General features: G+C 46.6%; 1 protein-coding gene across 10 annotated transcripts in view; it reads right to left on the bottom strand.

The window, feature by feature from the left end:
- Positions 1-21,624, bottom strand: part of AMOTL1 (angiomotin like 1) — a 146,725-nt gene that overhangs the window by 90,988 nt on the left and 34,113 nt on the right. The window contains exon 1 of one of the 10 annotated variants that reach the window (XM_026505323.4): positions 2,663-2,952. The exons of 6 other annotated variants lie outside the window; for them this stretch is intronic. In XM_026505323.4, coding sequence (XP_026361108.1) covers positions 2,663-2,711 — 49 coding nt within the window. In that variant the 5' untranslated portion in view covers positions 2,712-2,952. Of the gene's footprint in view, positions 1-2,662; positions 2,953-21,624 lie in introns of those variants that run through there. 3 more of the 10 variants (XM_026505324.4, XM_044386509.3, XM_044386508.3) reach the window with 3 other exon arrangements.

Below are 21,624 nucleotides of genomic sequence, written 5' to 3'. Positions count from 1 at the left end.
ATACAGTACAGTACTTAATCATTTTCAAAGCAGTTTCACAAAATACTTTCAAGAAAAAGAGCCCTTATACCTAGGGGCTGCACTTTTCCCTGCAACTCTCACCAGCCAGGCTGCCTTCTAATTTCAATTAGTTCGGCCATCTTTCCCCCAGGCCCTAGGTCCTCTCTTCTCCACAGGGGTAGACTTCAAAAAAAAAAAAAAAGCACAGCTTTACCCACAGAAGCCTCCAGACTCACTGGCCAAGGGCAGACACTCTCAAGTCTAATCAGCATAGTGCCTTCCCATAAAATTACTCACATTTCTGCATTCGTGTGCTTTTCTTAACAACAGCACTTTTAAATCGCATTTAAAATGAAAGTCCTCCATTAGCTTCCATGAAAAGACATATTTTTAAATGCTTTGATCTCCACATGCCCTTCAGTATATTAGTATTCTTCACCCTCCACCATCAGCACAGAACCTAAAAAAACCAAGACTCCTGTGCATTTTAAAGAAAAGAGGGAGGATGAATTAAAAGTGCAGCACCTTGTCTCCCTCCTATCCATTTGCAGAGTTTACCAGGCTTTCCTTATTTATCTTGAGAAACATATCTCACAAAAGTCAAACTGTACCTATCCAAAAACTAAATATCCCCCCTAGACCCCACCAGGGAGACCAGAGGCATCTCTAAAACTTCTATGTCTTCCTCCTTTTCAATCTGGTCAAATCAGTGGTTTCCAACCCTTTACTCCTCTGCGAAACAGTTCAAAGTGTATTTAAATATTGTTCCCACACAATTCCCATAATGTTCATAGTAGATGCACTATGAACATGCTCAGAACACTGTCCTGGGAAATAAATTTCAAATTGGTCTAGATTCTTCAAGAACTTGCAATCTAGACAGCCCCCTTAATCCTTACCCTGGGTCTGCCACCTGCAGGGAGCTACTGGGGTCCAGCAGTGGTGGGCAGTCAGCAGTGGTGGGCAGCCAGGAATGGCGGGCAATCAGCAGTGGTGGGCCGCCAGGGGAAACCTTAAGTCAGTCTGGCAGGGACCCACAGGCCCTGCAGAGAGCCATAATTGTTCAACATTTCAAGCCTTGACTTTTCACTTCCCGAAAAGGAAGGAAGTTTTTTGGGATAGCAGCTATTAATATCCCTCTATTCTGGTTTTACTCGCTTATGGCAAGTAACGCTATTGTCTGGGGTAGTCCAAAGCATCTTTGAGGATCGTAATTGGCTCTCGTGACCCCAACCTACGCTACCAACCAAGGACTTTATAAGCAGTACAAAAACTCGATTCTCATAATATGCCATGAAAGAAGGAAATGGGCAACCATGCCCGCACTTTATCAGGACAGAGCAAAGAAGGGTTGAGGGACCAAGGGCACAAAATGTTCGGTCCCAACCGCAAGAGCCACAGGATCAGGGCGTCCCTCTACTGAAGGCCCAGTCCAGGTGATCCATACAGTAGCCTGGCATTTTCGAAAGCATTGCCATTTGAAGACAGTAAACCAACACCCAAGCCAAAATAGCAAAACCTTCAAACAAAAATGGAAAGGGAACATCTTCTCAGCCACCAATCAAGACACTACAGAGTACAGCGTTGAGCCGCGCGGGAGCTGCGGGTAGCGAGCAGGCATTCACATCCTGGGCTCCTAAGGGGGAAAACTTGGAAACGTAGCCCCGAGCTCAGGGCAGGAGGCAGAGGCCCTCGAGGTGGGTGCGCGCGCGGCGTCGTGGGTTCCGCCGCCTCTTCCTCCAGCCCTGCAGCCTACGGGGCACGTTCGGCCCCTGCCCCGGCGCAGGGCCCCCGGCTCCGCTGGGCTGTCATGGGCCGACGTGCCAATCTCCCTCCTGCCACAAATGTCACATTCCAAGAAAAACCAGTTCCACTTGGAAAGTTTAATTTTTCCCCCCTGAAACCACATTCTTCTAAAGGCAGCACTAACAGCAAGGGAGAGCTAAGTCTAACTCCCCAGTTTCTAAGAAACTTGTCTGGGGAGAACAAAGGAGCAGCAGCTAACGCGATCCGAGCCCGCGGGTCTGGAGCGCGACCCCCCTGGCCGCCCCCACCCACCAGAGCCGAGACTTCCCCGCGGGGCAGGAAGGGTCCGGCCCAGGAGCCGCATCCCTTCGGGCGGGCCCGTGTGCGCGCCTTTGTCTCGCGCGGAGGGCAGCGGCCACCGGCCACCCGCTTCCGCCCCCTCCCTCGGCCGCCGGGAGACCCGCGCGCGGGCGCGTCTCGGAGAGCGCAGCCTTATGGCAGCGCCCCTCCGGAAAGGCCAGCCCCGCGTCGGGGGCGCGCCCGCACCCCGGGGCCCCGGCCCCTCCGGCCCACACAACTTCCCAGGCTCGGATGCGGCGCGAGGCGGTGCGGAGATGCGACCCGCAGGCACCAGGGGCCTGCAGGGTGGCGCGGGAACAGAGTTCTGCTCTATTTTATTTTTTTTTAAGCCAATCTGGGTAAGGGAGAGCAAGATTGCCGTGGCTGACACTCCCGGCCACCCGCGCCGAATCGGCTGCCCAAGTCGCCGGGGCCGATCTCAGTCCCGGGTTCCCCGGGTTCCCGAGGAGGAGCCCCGTGCCGGGAGCAGCGAGGGGTGGAGGAGCCCGGTCGGCTGGGTCCCTCGCGTGGGAGACTCGGAGGCGCCCTCCCCGCACCCTGAGCGGGGACTGGTTACCTTTCACCGCAGACTCGCAAGTTCCCCGGCGCAACTTTGCCCTCCACATGAGGCGACCATGGCTAGTTCAGTGGCGCGGCTGGGGAAGGCGGCCGCCGGGCAGCGTGCTGGGCATGGCGTGGGGCAGCGCGGGGAAGCGGCGCCCGACAGTCAGCCCCATTCACACAGGAAGGAGAGAAATGCCAGGGCTTCACCTCCAGCCCCGAAGCCGTCAGCCGCTGCTGGGTCCTAGAGCGTCCCGCGCTCGCCGCCGCCGCCCGCGCTCCCGGCTCCGGGCTCCCCGCTCCCCGCGCTCGGGCCGGGGAGGGTCGTGGGGCTCGTCACTGTAACCCTACACTCCACCCCCGCCCCGGCGCCCGGCCGCTGGGCCCTAGAGCCCGCCTGCAGTCCCCCGCCGCCCCTCCCGGGCCGGGACCTCGCCTGCTGAAATTGCCCCGAGCTCAAGCTGACGTGTCTCCCTGAGAGTTTAGGAGGGCGACAGCCTCCGTGGTTTTGCTCCCTGCCGCGGCTTAATTAATGTCAGACTCAGCAGTTCTCCCCCCTTCGAGTTTCTCTTCCTTCCCACCAGGCCAACGCGGGCAGAAATCGGTTTCCCGGTCTGGCCGGGAAATCCAGATTAGGTTATGTTTCGGATTTGTTCTTCTTTAAGTGGAATTTCCAGGTGAAAAGTGGCGACACTTCTCTTTGCATTCCTAGGGCCCTGGTGTGCATATGTCTATCAGACACTGGGATTGGGCGCGGAGCTGCTACATTCGACTCTGTTGACAGGCAGAAGGGCCAAAACTGGTCTTATAGATTTAGATATCAAATGTGTTGGCAGAACTGTACATCCTGTGGTCACAAACCCACAGGCTTTATCTGCCCGGGTGCAGGCACAGAAAGTGACTCTGGAAAAATGTTGCGGGTTCTGCCCCACCTCTTAAATCAGGCTGTATTAAGAAACACTACTCACCCATCCCATTACACCCAATTATACTGGGCAGACCTCTGGAGCCTTGATCTGGGGACCTGGAACGAGGCAACCATAACATTTCTCCCCAGCTTTCAGGGACCTGCTCTGCCGCTGCGAGGAGGTTGAGAGACTAGGGAGTGGAATAGTTGCTGAGAAGTATGTTAACAGGAGAGTCAATGCATACCTCGCCTCTTATCTTGTGCTCCTCTCCTCTCTTTGCCCTCTCAGGAGACCAGGATCTCTTCTGGGAATCCTGCCTGGACTGTGGCAATTACCCAATCAGTCCACAAGAGTTGCACCCTTCCAGTCAATTCTGGTGGATTGTGTATCCTGATTCCAGTCTATTCTGAGGCCTCTGATGGCTCAGTAACCTCGGCTCCCAAGATAAAACCCAAATGCAGTCATTTAACAATCATTTATCAAATGCCTACTCAATTAAAAGTCAGCTACCCTAGGACTTGACAGCACATAAAAGAAACAAAAGAAACAGCAGCTAACCAGCCTTTCTAGGATTTATCTAAGTAGACAAGATATGCAACCAGAAAACAGGAAAGCACTGGTGATGCCTGAAAAATGTGGAGTAAAGGACTGACTCCATGCAGGAGAAAGGGGAGCCTTGAAGGATGGTGGGGCTCAGATGCAGGTAGCATTTGTAGGAAATCAGTCTAGAATGGGGGAAAAGGTAATGGATAGAAAAAGGAGGAAGAAGGAAGGAAACTAATATTTATTAATTGCCCCCATTAGATAACACACTATATCCTAGGAGGCAGCGAAATTTAATAGTTAAAAGCATCCACTGGAACAAAACAGGTATGGGTTGAGTGACAGCTCACCCACTCACTCACCGTGTGACCTTGGGCAAGTCACCTAACTTTTCTGAACTTCAGTTTCATTTGCAAGGTGATGGAAATAGCCATGGCATGGTGGTTGTAAGGATGGAATGAAGTAACAAATAAAATAGTTAGCATAATGCATATAAATGCTGGCCGTATACTTGCTATTATTTCAATCAACCCTTCAATAGCCCTGTGAAGTAGGGAGCCAATCTGGGAAAGTTGCGGGAAGCACAGACATGTGAGGTCCAGGCAAAGGAGACCGGAAAGGAAGAGCGAGATACCATGCAGATACCAAATCTATGGAGATACCAAATACAGTGAACATACCAAATCTTTGAGGCAAGATTTTACTTTTTCCAGTGACTAGATAGGAGGGAGAACAAGGTAATCAAGTTAAGCCAGGTTTTGAGCCTGGGTCATAGGAAGAATGGACCATTCCTGGAAAGATGGGCCATTGGACCAATGCTGGGAGAAGCTGAGTGAAGAGGGGGAACTGGTTTGAGAAAAATGTTGAAAGACTTTACTGCCCTCTGGGCAAGAGGAAAGAAGGAACAAGAACCTGGGTGAGAAGTGGAGAACAGACGTGTAGAGAAAAATAGAAATGAAGCTATGAAGATCGGTTTACTTGGAGAATGCCAGGACAAAAAAAAAAAAAAAAATAGGGAAAGGAGGAGGAAGAAGAGGGAAGGCTGGAGAAGCAGAAGAGTGGGGATGTTTAAAGGCATGGAAGCCAGAGGAAGTTGTGAGACGGTCCTTCCAGCAAGGGCTCTGGATTCCTAGACTTCCCATGAAGTGGTAGGTACTGACTGTGGGCTCCACAGTCAGCTGACCCCAGCAGGTGGACCTAGCCTGAGCTCTTCAAATTGGATAATAAGTAATAATACAAGGGTCAAATACATGGTGGGCCAATTTTTCCTCTTCATGCACCTGAATTTCCTAAACTGCTAATAATCCCCACATCAAATATAGAAAATGAATAATCTTGCATATCAAATATATCTGAAAAATATATATCTGAGAATCTCTTTTTCAGGAACTAAGGCCTGAGAAAAAGACTTCGGATTTGACTAGCAAAAGGTCATCAACCCCGTTTTACGGTGTATTTGGTTGCAGATTCCAACATGTGGATCAAGGTATGTCAACAACAGAGCGCTGCTTTACTAGCGGTAAGGTAGCTCACCAGTCAGCACTGCTTTCTTTGGATCGAGATACTCACTCTAACGGTCAGCATTCTTTCTAAGGTGACCCAGTTGTCTTTTCCTCACTCTCGGGAAAGTTAAGAAGGTGATGGGACAATTTCAGCACTCTTAGGGACAACACAAAGAACAGTCTTTAATTCCACACAGGGCACATACTAGGATCTTCCAGACCAGGTGACAGAGGCATCCAGGTAGAGGAGAATGAATGTGCTCTTTAGAGTCAGTCCTGAGTTCTAGTCCTGGATCCACCTGTTTCCAGCTACGAAGAGTAACATACCATCAATATCAGCTTCGTCCTCTGTAAAATGGGAATAACTACACTTACCTCATGGCTTATTGTGAGGGTTAAATTAGATACTACATATCAAGTGCTGGGCACACAATAGAAATTCAGTAAAAGAAATGCTTCTCTTCTCCTCCCGAGATTTGAAATACCAAGGAATCGAAATTCTCTCTTAAAATGCAAACCTCCTTTCCCCTCACTCTTCTTCTCTGCACTTGGTCAACACACCCCTTAAAGTCCTTACCAACTACTACGCTGACTAGGATGTGCCCTAAGAATGGGCCTAAGCTTACTAGAAGGGAAACAACAGATGACAAAAAGAGCGTGGTCATGACCATAACAGGGACGGTTACTGCACAGCCTCACCAAAACAGGTCACACTCCATTTGGGAGTTGCCAATCTATGCCTGTTGAGTGAACAAACCAATGATTGGATGTAGCTGGGTTGTCCTTACCAAAATGCTTCTTTTCCTTCCAGAACATGTAAGGAGATTTTTTAAGCCCAGGTTCTGTAGTGCTTCCCAATGTGTGATATATAAACCGGAAATGTACAAAGTTCAATTTCTGATGTCCCCACCTTCAAATTCTAGAGATTTGGAATCTCTAAGGGTGACGTTCCAGAATCCATTCTGACTCCTGGCACACTGCAGTTTGAGGGGCACGAACCAAGATCTCCAACTGTCTCCTTGGGGTCGCAGTGCTCTTGTGATTCTCTTTCAGAAGCATTCACTACATCAGAGCTTAGCATGATAAAGGTAAAGGGTGATGGGTGACATGTTATAAATAAAGCATAATGGGAGCACAATGGAGTGCCTGATGCTGTGCGGCAGGCAAAAGACAGGTTCCAAGAAATCCGAGTGCTGAGAGGAGGAGGACACTACTAGCAAAGACACAGACACAGGCAAGGAAAGCACACACTGTCGTGCTTCTCAGCATTTTTCCTTAGAGCCCCTTCTTCTTTTCATAAACGTACAATGATCATGCCCACCACAGATACCATCATCACTCTACTATTGCCAGGCAAGATGGTTTCTCCCAAGCTTTTCTTTGAGTTCTTTGTTTTACCACGACAATAGTTGTGATTTTTTCCAGCTTGTTTTCAAATACAAAATCATGTTCTCAAATAAGCTTTCTCACATGCCACATGCTTTCTCTGACACATGTCCTCCCTTCATCTTGCAAGCTGTTGATAGGAGCAAAATTCATGGAATACTGGGAAGGCCTCGAGTAGATGGGGTTCCAGGGAATATTGTGTGCAGAGAGGGAGGAGCAAAGGGGTGAGCCTTTGCCAGACTGACTAAGAATGGAAGCTTGAAAAACAAAGAAGAGGAAGATTCAAGAGCAAGTGGAAATACACTAGATGAGGCACCTCTGAACTTCTGGAAATACCAGGTGCTGCTTTTAGGAGGAACTCAATGTTATATAACAGAATAGGGCATTTGGAAACCCTGCTCCATTTGAAGCTTACCAAGGACTCTGTTGATTATGAAAAAATTTCCCAACAAATATTAAGTGCCTACTAAGGTCCAGGCTCAATGCCACCATCCTACACAGGCGTTAGGCTCATCTAGTAAGCTATAGATCTAAGGCCTGTTTGTCTGGATGTTTTTAGCTTCAACACCCATAGCGACACCGGTCTCTTCTTGCCCGTGGCTTTGTCTTGTGAGTATATTACCTAATTTGATGTATAGAAAATACAACCAGCAGAGGGTAGACACAATCATGTCCAGGGAAAATTCACACACACAAAAATACTAAGGGGGGAGAGTACAATGTCCCGGAAGAAACCTGGAATCAGATCCTGACTGTAGCTAGGAATTCTTTACAAAGAGGCTGGCAAGTAGCAAGTATTTAATAAGTAATAATCATTTTAATTATTAATTGCTACTCTTACTATAGAAATCTTGGAGTATTGAAAGCTCATACTTCTTGGTTGATTGGTTTTCTCAAGATTTCTTAGTAGCAGCACTACTGACATTTTGGACCAAATGAGTCTCTGGGACTGTCCTGGGCATTGGAGGGAGTTTTTAACAGTACCCAGTAGATGCCAGGAGCATTATCACCCCAAGTGGTGGCAACTAATAATGTCTCCAGACATTGCCAAATGTCTCCTATGGGGTTAAATTGCCCCTAGCTGAGAACCACTGAGTCAAGTGAGTAATTAATGTTGCCCATTTACAGGCTCCCAAATTCTGACCATATTGATCATTCCGTTGAGTTGCTGGGTGAATCCAGTTGCAGACTAGAAGGAGGCAGCCTGTTTTGTTCATCCTAGAGTTTATCATGATATGGTTATTTCTTCCTTTTCCTCTTTTTATGAACAAAAATCTAATTATGTTTTTCTCTATTTCCAAGGATCATGTAGACACATTTGGGTTTTTTTTTCCCTAAAGCTAGAATCATACTAAGTTTCTAAAACAACAGCAACATAAAGTCACTATTAAAAACAAGGATTGGCACAGTAACTGGAGATAATTCAGGTTAGAATGTTCGTACTTTAGAGCCCTTGTCGCCGCCATTTTGAAAAGGGTGCCTGGGTGTTTTATTCTAAAAACATGCCCTTTCTGTTCTTAGCTACAAACAACAGTGAGAAGGATGGTCCCTCCACAACCTGTACAGCAGTTCTGGCTCTTTCTGGGATATGCACTAAAGATGACATGTCTTGTAGTTTAAATGCCAAAGACAGAGAAGTGGGGAAACTCTCACCATTCCTAATGGCTCCCGCCACTCCGGGTGGTTCGATTCAGGAGAAAAGAAATTATTTTACAGCACAAAGTCAGAGGGGGGGAAGAGTTAAAATTCACATCTTATCTGATAAGTCATCCACCCAGAAATCAGAAAGTATTTATTGTGTGTCAGTGATAAAGCCAGTATCACGCTAAGCAGAACAAGAGTCTTCAGAAAAGTTCAAGGTAGAGAGGGGAATAATTAGAAATAACTAGAAAAAAACGAAGACCAGAAACAGAAGGACTAACTGAAAGGACTACCCGAAAGCACAATAGAGTTTGGAAGAAGGAGAGCTTCGGAAGAGCTGCAACGGTGCATTCATTCACTCATTCCTTCCAAACATATTATTGGTTACATTGACTAATAAGCCACACACTCTGCCAGGTGCATGAATACGCCATATGGGCTCTGTCTTACTAGCATGTATATAAATAAATCTACAGTTACACATGGGTCTATGTGTGATGAAGAACAGGAGCAGGGCGCAGTAACAGAGACTAAGGAGGGAGAAAGGGGCTGGAAAGGGAAGGCGTCTCCAAGATGGTGCAGAAGACCGGGAGAGTGTTGCAGCTGGGCAAACAGCATGTGCAAAGATTCTGAAGCAGAGAAGAGTTCAATGAGAGGGAAGAACTTAAAGGAGACAAAGGGAGGAGAGGGCCTGCAGGGATGGGCCCTGGAAGAGTTCCACAGGAATGTTACCAGTCTCCTCTACCCAGTGTCTGCGAATGGTCCCTTCCTAGTCAGCCTTTATGATGTAAGGTATACACAAGATGAGTTTCAAATTAAGTGGGAGAGAGATAAGGAACATCAGAAAATGAACAACTTGGGATAAACAATAACAAGAGGATCAAATGGAAACAACCTGAAAGTGAACTCCACAGTCTATGTATTTGGTCACAGTATCTACACGAAAAGTTGCAGAGGCTTCCACTGAGTCCTACTGGAAACAGGGAAAGACCCCAGCCCCTCAGTACCAGCAGGACAGTGGTTCTGAAACTTTACCTGCATCATAGTCACCTGAAGAGCTTGTTAAAACAGACTGCAGTCGGGGGGGGGGGGAGGTGGCAGCACCCTCCCCCCCCCCAGATTTTCTGATTCAGGAGGTCAGGGCAAGGCCCCAGAAGTGCGTTTTTAACAAGTTCCCAGACGATGCTGATGCCGCTGCTAAATGCACCACACGTTGAGAGCCACTGGTATAGACATTTGGGGACCTATGTTTCCATGTGCTCCGAAGCCCAGCCTAAATGAAGGAACAGGTCTCTTGGCTGTCGTAGAAGAATGATCAGAACCCAGTGTTCTGTCTTGAATCAGCATTCACAGAGTGGCGTCTCTTCTGTGCCAGGTGATTTCGTACATGATCTCATTTTATCTGGACCTAACGCCCTGCACAGTAGGTGCTATTATCCATGTTTTACACATGAGCAAAGAGGCTAGGTGAGATTAGGTGAATTTCCAGAGATCAGGTGGTGCATGAGTGACAGAGTCAGGATTCCAGCCTGTTTGCAGAGCAGAGCTGTGTTGCTTCCCAAGCAGGTGGTTCTTCCTCCTGGGTCTCCTGGACAGGGGAGACGCCTCCCCATCCTTCAGGCCTCACCGCACCACGAGAAAGCACCATGCGGCCTGACCCTAGTGCCGTTAGTGATGAATCTAGACGGTCTCCATAGACTCCTGGGGGCTGCTAGAGACCTGAACTTGTTACTAAATTCTTCTCTTTCCTTACGGGAGGGAGCAAGAGCTACGAAACGCCCCGCCCCCCCCCAAAAAAAACACCATGCTAGATACGTGACAGACCAGCAGTACTTTCCCATCTGTGGCACTCAACACTGATTTAAGTATTCTAGAGCACAGGCTGAGGAGTCAGACGGACCTGGGACCCACTTCCCCTCTGCCACTTATTGGTTACATGACTAGTTAAATGACCTGACTTTATTAAAGTTCAGCTTTTCTTCTTTTAATAAGTAGTAATTACAGTAGCATCCACCTCAAAGTGTTGTGAGAAATGCATGAGTCAGTTGCATGTAAAGTATAAAGCTCTCCGCACTGTGCTTAGCAAGCAGCACACACTCCATAATTATTAGCTATTATTACTAACCTGTTATCCATTTTCTTTCAAAATATGGTCAGTGTAAGAGATTTAATTGCTGTTGTGCTAGATACAGAGTTTCTTTTTGTTTACATTTCTTGAATCTGGGAACATTTCATTGGTAGATCCAGGAAATATGAATGATGGGCATCGTGATTTGAGTCCCTCCTCTCCCCAATTAGGAAAAAATATCTCCAGATATCCTTATAGACAAAACAGGAAAAAAATGGGTTCGATATTTACAGTCATATAAAATATTAAGTAACCATTCCCAATGAGTATTGATTGCTGGAGTGACAGTAACTTCAATGGGAGGTTGAGATCACGGGGTCTGATGATCCCACTATGCCAAATATTAGTCAAGCTGCATGTGAGGCCACATGCTCAGTTCTCAATGCCAGGTTAAAGGGAAATCTTCCTCACCTAGAGAGCACTCTGCAGATGTTGAGCAGGATGGAATGGAGAAAGCAGAGCGTATTAAGAAAAGTCCATTGTGTGGAGAAGATTAAGATACAATTTGATAGCTATCTTCAAATATTTTGGTAGCTTTCAGAAAGAAAGGTCGAACAGACTTATTCTCTATTTGCCATATAACACTCTAGAGCATTGTTTTTTAAACGTAGTTGGCAACCCATTAGTAGAAATCAATTGAGCAGGCTAAGCAGCATTTTAAATAAGTGAAAGAGTACATAATGGAAAATACCAGATGCAGCCAATCTAATAAGGGTAATTACTATCCCATACAACGTCTGTCTTAGTTATATTTATATTAAGATTTGTATGTGTGAGTCTCAATGTAAAATGCATCCTGATGTTGGGTGGCAGTAAGAAAAAACGTTGAAAGCTCTAGAAGACAAAACACAGACGGCTGGGTGCAAGAAACAGAAAGTCAGGTTTCAGCTCCTTCCCTACAAAGGAACTGTTATAATAATGATCACTGCTTAGCAATACCAGGCGGGGGGACCCCCACACATACATCACCCCTCTGGTGGTGATCTAGCACAGGCTGAGGGCCGATGCCTTACAGAAGGAGGGCACGGGGTGTCCAGTCCTAGGAGGACACAAAGATATTCTGACTCTCCAAAAGATAAAAGATTGGACCTGAGCTTGTTACAAGAGAGAATGGAGAAAATCAAAACCTTAATATCCATACTCCAGAAGCCATGTGGCCTATCCAGGAGAGGGACTCGCTCTGTGTTTATATGTTATACAAATGGAGCATGCATCAAATCCCTGAAGTTGTTTAGGATTTTTACTCTAGGAAGGATTAATTTCCAACATCCTTTTCTAATTGAGGTGATTAAATAACTCAGACATTAGCAATCAGGTCTCATGGATAGAAGCACCTAAATGGGGTCCTGTGTGGATTGAGTACTTGGTGATAGGAACAGAGCTGTGCTTTATCCCGCCCCCAGCAGGGTGAACTAAAGTCCAGTGCAAAGAACAGACAGAGCATCCCCAGACGCTGCTCCCACACCTAGGACTGCCAGATAAAACACATGACTCCAGTTGTGTTTGAACTGCAGAAAAGCAACAAAATTTCTTTAGCATAGTATGTCTCATATATTGCAGAGGACATGCAGATACTTTAAAAAAAATCATTTGCTGTTTATCTAAAATTTAATTTAACTGGGTATCCTATATTTTTGTTTGCTAATTTTGACGAACACCTGCCCACACGGGGTTATGTCCTTATACCTGCCTTAGAGGATTCCTCAGTCTCTCATTTGGTAAACAATGTGGAATGTTAGCACCAAGGAGCTGATAGTCTAAAAAGCAACACTGACGCTAATAATGGAAAAAAGGAGTGGAATTCAAATGAACAAGGTGCTAACAACTTTGTCCCACTGAACCCCCACTGAGCCAAACGTAAGGACCTTTTGAGAGCGGGACAGACTCCCATGAGACACCAGGCCTGGCCCAGTATTTAAGGAAGGAGTTAACGGGGTTATATTCCCACTTTGTAGAGTTTCCACGCTAAACCCCAGGCACACGTAAGGAAGAAGACTCAGCTTCCTTCACCTGCTCTCCATTATTCAGCACTCAGCTCTGCGATCTCTAGAGGAGGAGTTGACTGTGGTTCTGTGGCAGCCACCAGCTATTTTAAGACAGATATGATGCTGTTCATGCCTGGTACCCTTGCTCTCTTGCAGGTCATGCTGGGAAGAATGGATCTCCTCCAGGAAGCCTGCCTGGCCTCCTCTCCACCTCCATGATTGAGTCAGGTTCCTCTTCTCTGGGGTCCCAGGCCCTCCTTACAGACTTCCCTGATTGCGCTTATCATAATAATAATAATTACAACCACTCATGGAATGCCAACTATGTGCTAAGTACTTTGCATATATTATCTTATTTAATCCCTCCCAATTACCCTATGAGGCAGGTATTTGCACTCCCATATCACAGATGAGTAAACTGAGGTCTAGAAAATTTAGATAGCCCACTCAAGGTCCCTGGTCAGAAAGTACCCATCGGCTTGGAGGAGCCAGATCTCCACCTGGTAAATTACCACCTGGTAATTGGTCTTTCTCCCTGACTTAGGTCATCGCTTCTTTGAGGAAAGGATTGTGTCTCTTCACCCTCGTGCCCCCTAGCCTACCTGCAGTGCATTGTTGTATGCAGGATGGTAGACGGGTCAGCCCATATTTTTACAGTCACATAGACCTGACTGCAAATCACGGTTCTGCCAAGAATCTGCCATTGAGGATCAAGAGTTTGGGTTCTCATAACTTAGTCTGGAACTGAGGATGGTGGGTTAAGAACCCTAGCAGTGAATAACAGAGCTGGGCTCAAGCCCTGGCTCTACCACCCACCAGGTGGGACTTGGCAAGTTATTTAATTTGTCCAAGCTTCAGTTCCCCATCTGTCAAATGAAGGAAATAATAGTACCTGCCTCACAGGATTGTTTCAAGATTGTTTCCTTAGCAACATACTTAATACATGGAAAGCGCTCAACAAATATCAGCTCTTTTTATTAGAGTGCATTTAAAACTTCCATTTGAACTGGAGTAAATAAATTTTGGTTAACTAACTGGCATACATATTGCAAGTTTCAAAATAGTTTTTATTCAGGAGATCAGAATTTGGGGAAAATAAACCCCATCATGTAAATAACTTAGGGGAAACTTATTTTAAAAAGAATTAATCAAAGGAGAATTTAGTCTTTTTAGTATGTACACAACACTGAAAGAGTTCCCAGAAAAGGAAAGAAATATCCATGAGAATGTCACCCTGGGAGTGTGGGATCAGGGCTACCATGTTCACTTGTGTAGGCTGTTCACTGCACAAGAGTGCCAGGCTGAGGGAGTGAACGAGGCAGAGGTGGGGGGCTGAAATCCAGCTTGCACTCTACCCACTAAACCGGGAACCCTGTCTCTGCTCTTCATCCGCTTGGAAGGGATGATTTTTTCCAATTTGTTCAAAGGCACTGTTTGAGCTTGTGGTGGCTCTGGCTTTATACTTTTGTAGTTGATTCTTTTTCCATTTTCTCTTCTTTCAGTGTCACTAGATGAGCAGAATAGGAGAGGAGAAATGGGATGGAGTTCAGGGAAGGAAGACATACCTGAAAGTGATGAGTGAAGTGGGGGGCAGGGAGGAGGCAGCAAAAATGGATAACATTTACTGAATGCTGGCCATTTGTCAGGCACTGTCCTAAGTGCTTTAGATGCGCTAACTCGTTTGATCCTACACGACAAGGGAGCCACTGGAGGTGAAGGCAGTGGGTGGTCACATGAGCTACACCCACACGAGGGTCGCACAGGACAGAAAACCACCTGGCATACCCTAGTCCACAGCAAATGTTCAGAATCTGGAAGCCCTCTTTTGAGTATGGAGGGAAAATGGCTTTTCGAGCCAAAAGGGAAATATTTCATGTTAAGGACACAGTCTTAAGTTCTCTGGCTGGACAACCACAAAAGCTACAATACTGTACTTTTCTTTTTGGTCAACAGCCAGTGAATAGCAAACCTCTGGGAAACAGAAATGCCAGTGCCCCAGCAGGTTACACATCCCAGCAGTAGACCTTCATCATTCAGCTCCCCTGCAGCCCCGAACTTTCTGTAGGGTTCATTTCAGACCAGATTCTGCACCCACAGGTCCCTTCTCTATTCTCTCAAAAACATGAAGTTTCTGTAAAATATTTACTGTTAAACAGAGACCTGAAAGCAGCTATGGTGCCCACTGTTCCCAGTAGAGTTAAAAAAAAAAAAAAACCCTCTGAGTTTGAAAATAAATCTTTCTACCAGGTGGTCAGTAATCTTGCCAACTCTGGATTTGGGGGTACAAAGGTCATGGGGAGAGGCGAATTAGGCAGAGATAAATATATATACATATTTGACATTAAAATAACCACACATGTGTGCCATGATGATGAATGTCTGTAACTAGTCAGCCTGTAGGGAGAGTGTTTCAGCAGCCAGCACACAGCTAGAGACAGCAAAACCACCCCTGAACATCTGTTTCCCCCATTTTGCCAAAGAGCAGTCTTTTTTTATCCTTTTTAATAATTTGACCTGTTCCATTTTCTGGCAGAGGGCCCTAGAAAGGCAAGCACTGCTTTTGCTGTCCATATTCCAACTAAGATAGGAAAAGGGAGGAGGGAACAAGAGCAGGAAGGGGGAGACAGACATAGAGAAACAGAGGCACAAATGAGGCAGGGAGGGAGACAGAGAGCAGGGGGAGACAGGAAAGGGGGAGGAGGAACACAGAGAGAGAGAGCACACAAGAGATACCAAATCATTTTAATGTGCCCACCCTGAGCAAAACTGATCTGAGAAAAATATAAACAAAAAGGACATGTTCCAGACTGATCATCCAGTAAGAACATGACCCAGAAATCATAACCACAGTACTCCTGAGCAGATTAAGCTGGTTACTTAACACTCTCTATATTCCAGGAGTGCTTAAAATCGATGAAATATTATTTATAGGTAGTTACATTGTGTTTAATAGTCAGGAGTAACTGGACACAGGCTTAAATATTTCTAGTAAAAACACCTCTCTGGCAAAGAAAATGCCCTTCCCATTTTCCTGTGTAGTGTGTGTGATCCCATTATTCCATATCTGCTTCCTTGCTCTTTCTTCTGTTTAGCCAAGGTAAATAACCGTTTATCCCCCAGAATGTATTGTCATTTCCTTTTCCTGCTCCCTCCTCTCTCCCCGCTAGAACACCCTGAACTAAAGCTTCATCTCCCGCCCCCGCAAACAAACCTCAGGAGCCAGGTGGCGGTGAAGGCTATACCTGAGCCTGAGCCCACCGGTCCGTAGTCCCGCGTCAGAGCTCTCCCAGCTCCTACTGCCCGGCCCCAAATCACGGGGCTGCAGACGTTTGGTTTCCTTCAGAAACAGCATGAGCACCATCAGCACTGGGAAACCATGAGAGGTTTCCCATCGCAGGGACTCTGGGCTATAATACAGAGCAGGAAGAACAGGAAGCAGATGAAGGAAGAAGCTAGAAGGAGTTGTTCTGCTTGTTGCTTCAGATCCCATTATGGAAAATTCCTTTGGAGCATACTGATCGTTATTTGTTGGTCTAAAAACCAAGAAAAATACATATATATAGCTTTGAGCACCCACCCTTCATGCATTTATTCAGCAAATACGTATAGAACCGCCACATACTGTACTGCCAGGCCCTGTACTAGTTCCTTCTACATAATTTATTGCCTTCAGCCTCAACCAAATCCCCCTGGGAGGAGGGCAACTTGTATAGTCTCCTCCCCAGGAAACTGATTTTGGCTCTGCAGCCAGAGATGATATTTTTTTATTAATTAATTCATTCATTTATTTACTTGAGAGACAGTACAGAGAGGGAGAAGCAGACTCCCCACTGAGCAGGGAGCCCAACGATGCAGGACTCCATCCCTGAACCCTGGGGTCATGACCCCACCCAAAGGCAGCCGCTTAACTGACTGAGCCACCCAGGCACCCCAGAGATTATATTTTTAATCTAAGGTTTGCCTCTAACTAGCTGTGTGATTTGGGGAAGATAATTTAACCAGTGTGAGCCTCTGTTTCCTCCTCCATAAAATGAAAATAATTCCTTCTGCTCCCTGGAGCCGTTCTGAGGATGAAATGAGCTGATACCCCCAACCAGATCAATCATGGAACAGACTGAGTTGCCCAGATTTAGGCAACTACACCCATGGTGAACTCTTCTGTGGCTGTTCCGTGGGAGCCAGGAGGCCGGCCCACACCCTGCGGCAGGGTGAGGTTTCCTGTGAAGGGAATTGAACTTCCCGCTGTCAGTCATCCTGAGAGAAAGCTAAAGGGGGGTGAACATTCCCTCCCTCTCAGAAGCTATGTTTGGGGTTGGGGTAGGAGGAAGGCAGGACAGAAAGGCTTCCAAGGTTGGAGAGATCTGGGGCGGATCCCAGGCTGGGGTGACTGGCCCTGGCTGTTTGGAGGCCAGCCAGCGCAGGGCAGATAGCCAATCTGATCCCAGACCCTTGGTGGGTCCAGGCTTGTGTAGTCATGAGCAGGCCCCAGGCCCACTCTGAGGCTGAAAGAGCACAGAGAAGAGTGGTAGCCTCATCCCTGAGGCCAGCAGACGGTAGGACACTGGGAAACCATCCAGGCTCGCAAGTGAATGCCAAGCCTTCAGGTTCTGGTATGAGCAGGGGCGCAGCAGCCATGGCCAGCATCATGTGGCCACTGGTTTCTGAAGAATAGAGGATATGGAGCAGTTAACACGATGTCCACGGGCCTCAGTGAGGTGTCTGGATTCTAGCTCCCCTGGTAAAAACCTAGAGCAACCAGAACTGACTATGAATGCAAATAAGCACTCCTGAGACTTCTTGGACGTAACATCGGAGGGGAGCCTTAGAGAAAGACTTGATCTGTCAATCATATGGGCAGGCAAATCCTCAGAAGCCAATATATTTGAGGGCATTGATGTGGGTGACATGATTCCAACTCCAAGCTGGGAAGCTGGGTAGACAGTTTATACATGTAAAGTGCCCAGCACAGAACAGGTGAATGATAAGCCCAACATCTTTCTCCTTACTCATCCCCATAGAATGGGAAGGAAGAAACTTTGGATGCAGGATACACTTGACTTGAAACAGATCTGTTCACAACTCTCGAGTCTTGCTGTATCCCCCTAACATAGGGTGGGGGAGGGCAGATGAGAGACAATATTATTTAATTCATATGCCAGATTAAACCTTTTGGAAGGTTTTGACCATGCTTGAAGGCATCAGACCACTTGCCTTGGGACATGAAACCCGTGAACAATTAATGATGGTCGCTGTATTCAAGCTTTAGTCCTACAATGCATTCACTTCTCACCCCCATGGTCTGAGGTCAGCACTATTATCATCCGTGTCAGCCAGGGCCCTAGCAGGAAATGGACAGTGTGCCTGGATTGTGCCTGAAGAGGGTCTAATGAAGGCCCTGCTGACAACACTGTGTCAAGCAGGGTTAAGGGAAAAGAAGCGGTGAAGAAGCCCCCTAGGCACAGCCATAGTGGGGAGCCACTGCCACCCTAGGTCAGGAGAGGAGATTCCAGAATCCAGCAAGACCTGATACTATAAAGGAGGGTGACTCTGGAGGAGCCGTGGCCTAGGACAACACAGCCTGCCAGGAAGGGAATAAGTACGCTGACATCTCTTTCTTTCCACCGTCCCCCACTCCCCACCGTGCCTGCATATCCTGCCAGTGCCTCCCACTGGCCCAATCCAACTAGAAGCCAGATGATACATTCCAAAAGGTATGTTTTTCAGGCACAGAGCAGAATGGCAAATGATGGTGAGTGGATCTGGCAGAGCATCAGAAAGTAGCTGACACATGGTTTTACAGATTGGAAATGGAGATCTAGATTAAGTCGTTTGCTCAAGGTCATGAAGCAAGTAAAAGGTAGAGTAAAATTTAAGCCCACACAGTATGACCCCAAGTCCATGTTCTTAACCACTAAGACAGGTTTCCTTTAAAAGCTTAATTACCCAGCACCTCTTTCTGCCTGTACCCTACCCAATCATTCTTCTGTTAACAGACTACCTTACTCCCACCTGACTAAAGTTCAGACCAAAGGAATGTTGAGTGAAATGATGTGCCTAGACTGCAGGTTTGCCCTCCGTTTTCCTTCTGTCCTTTCTATGGACCGGAATGCAGACGTGATGGTGGGGGCTGAAGCAGCCACCCTAAACTCTGTGGAAGCAACACTTCAGGACATCAGAGCACAACAAAACCCCCACAGCAGCACTGGACTGCTTAGGTTATGCTCTAAGTGAAAGAGAAACTAACTCGCTTCTTGTTTAAGTCACTGTCATTTTCACCTTTGTTACAGCAGCCAAGCCAGTATCCTAAATAATACAGAGACCGAACACCTCCAAGGCCAGAATGTGGCTCCGTCGCTGTGCTTTGAGCAATACGACTGATAGAGATGGCTGGTGATCATCAATGTAAGTGTTCTTCCTGGCACATTACTAAACTACATTTCCCATCCTCCTTCATCTAGGTGAGGCTATGGGACTAGTTCTCACCTTTGGAATATGAGAAGTGAACATGTTACCTCCAGGTTGAGACAACTCAACCCTAGACTATAACGCAAGCAAGAAACACCACCTTGACCATGCTGAGCCACTGACATTTGGGTCTGTTTGTTACAGCAGTTCACCTGTCCTGACTAATTCATCCTTAACGAGCTGCTGCACTCTGACAGATATAAACACTATATTATCCAGAGCTGCAAACTCATCTCATATCTAAGGAGGGCAAGGGGGTAGGCTGGTAAACATTTAAGTTATTATTTTAAAGAAGTTACACAAATGTTATCATTTACTCTAATAAAGCCCATACATCCTGCTTGAATGAGGAAGATAAAAGTTGCATAAGAAAACTCCTTCTCACGGTATACCGACCCTCAGCGAAGTTAGCCCTGGTGGCTCCCCAGAATGCTGTGTTCCAGAGCACTCCTTTCAGGACTCACGGGGAAGTTCACAGGGTCTGAGCACAGACAGCAGCAACTGAGCTCACTGAGGCATGCCAGAAGGTCAAGCAACCCCAGAGGGCAACAAATTAGGAAAAGCGAAGGGGACATGGGACCTGTCTGCTTTTGGATGGTGGGAGGGCATCTGCCCCCCATTCTTTCTAACGTCCAAACTTTTTAAAATAAGCATGTGTTATTTTTATACTAAAAAATGGTTTTAAAAGTTTGACTTTTAAGAAAGGTAAAAAATAAACTGGATAAACCTAAAGAAGGAACATGAAAGAGAGATATAGGGCACAGGTCAAAGGATTCAGTCCCCAAGGCATGGTTATAACAAGCAGAGGGGCCAATCTTAGAGACATGTACCTGAGAAGGCAAAGTATCCCAGGATGACCCTCATTTACTTGTTCAACAAGCATTTGCAGAAGCCAAGCACAATGTGGCCACTAGATTTACAAAGAATGAGGTGGCCACCATCTAGTGCAATAGCTCACAACCTTGGCTACCCACTGGAATCACTCAAAATCTTTATTTTATTTTATTTATTTTTTTAAGTAGGCTCCACGCCCAGTGACACAACCCTGAGATCAAGACCTGAGCTGGAATCGAGAGTCGGATGTTTAACTGCCTAAGCTACCCAGGCACCCCAGAAATGTGATTTTGAAAAAAACACAGTACTAAAACACTGATGCTTGGGCCCAGACTGCAGAAATTTCTGATGTAGCTGGTCAGGGTGAAGGCTTGATCTCAGGACTTTTACTGTGCTGGGTGGACAACCACCATGATACATGGGCTTAGTGTTGAAAGAGGGGTAGGAGAAAAGGAGAAGAGGGAAGGAGAGCATGCAGGTACAGGGAGCAGAGCTGAATTTAGAGGACTGCCCCTTACTCAAATATAACTAGAAAGTTAGAGCGGGTGGGGGTGTTGCAGATCATGGAGGTTCTCCCATGCCTGACCAAGTACCTATCCTCTAGGTAGCGAGGAGTCGAGAAAAGTTACTAGACGGGGCAGACATGGTCACATCTGGGTTCATCTCAACTCTCCAGGCACTCCTTCTTACCCACTCAGACAGCCAGCACTTCTGCCCACGGTTGGGACTATAGAAAGGCAATGAAGAGGTATGGGCTTTGGCTCCTCAGAAAATGGCACCATCACAGAGAGAGGGCTTTTTCTGGATTCTCCATCATAGACAGCCTTCAATACAGTACTCATCTTGAGATAGACTTTTGTCTCTACTGCCTTTCCAAAACCCCCTTTTATCATAACTTAATTTCATTACACAATCTTGCTGCAACACTGAGAATAAACCTGCTAAGGGGCCAGTGTAGTTCATTTGGAGACTTAGATGAAAATTTGGAGGTAAAACTGACCACCAATCACGCCACAAGAAAGTAGTGGGGTTGCCTACCAAAGGCCACAGATAGAAAACCATTCCACATGCTGCTTCAGGGACAAATCACTAAATAATTCAATTGACCTGATCACCATCCCTGAGCATCTGTTTTGGAGACCAGGTAAGCTGCAGAGAAATTTCTAGAAATAAAAATGGTATTGGTTAGTAGGTGGGACAATTGATAAGAGCCATTCCATCCTTCCTGCACAGGAAATAAGTACCTTTCAAATGAAAATAATAATAATAATAATAATAATATAACAACAACAAGCACTTCCTGAAGACCTGCACATACAACACATGGTACTAGGGCTTTATAGACACCATCTACAACATCCATGCAAGGTTTCCATTTGGGTTGAGGAGATACCAAGGCTCAGAGCAATTTAGTCACCTGTCCAAGGTCACAAGTAAGTGCAATGATAAACTAAGTTTTTGTTTGTTTGTTTGTTTGTTTATAAAAGGGGGAAGGGGCAGAGGGAGAGGGAGAGAGAATCCCAAGTAGGCTCCGCACCCAGCGCGGAGGCCCAAGTTGGGACTCGATCTCATGACCCTGAGACAAT

This window comes from Ursus arctos, unplaced genomic scaffold (assembly GCF_023065955.2).
Source record: "Ursus arctos isolate Adak ecotype North America unplaced genomic scaffold, UrsArc2.0 scaffold_22, whole genome shotgun sequence".
Lineage (NCBI taxonomy): Eukaryota > Metazoa > Chordata > Mammalia > Carnivora > Ursidae > Ursus > Ursus arctos.
This window is presented reverse-complemented; position numbering and strand designations above follow the sequence as displayed.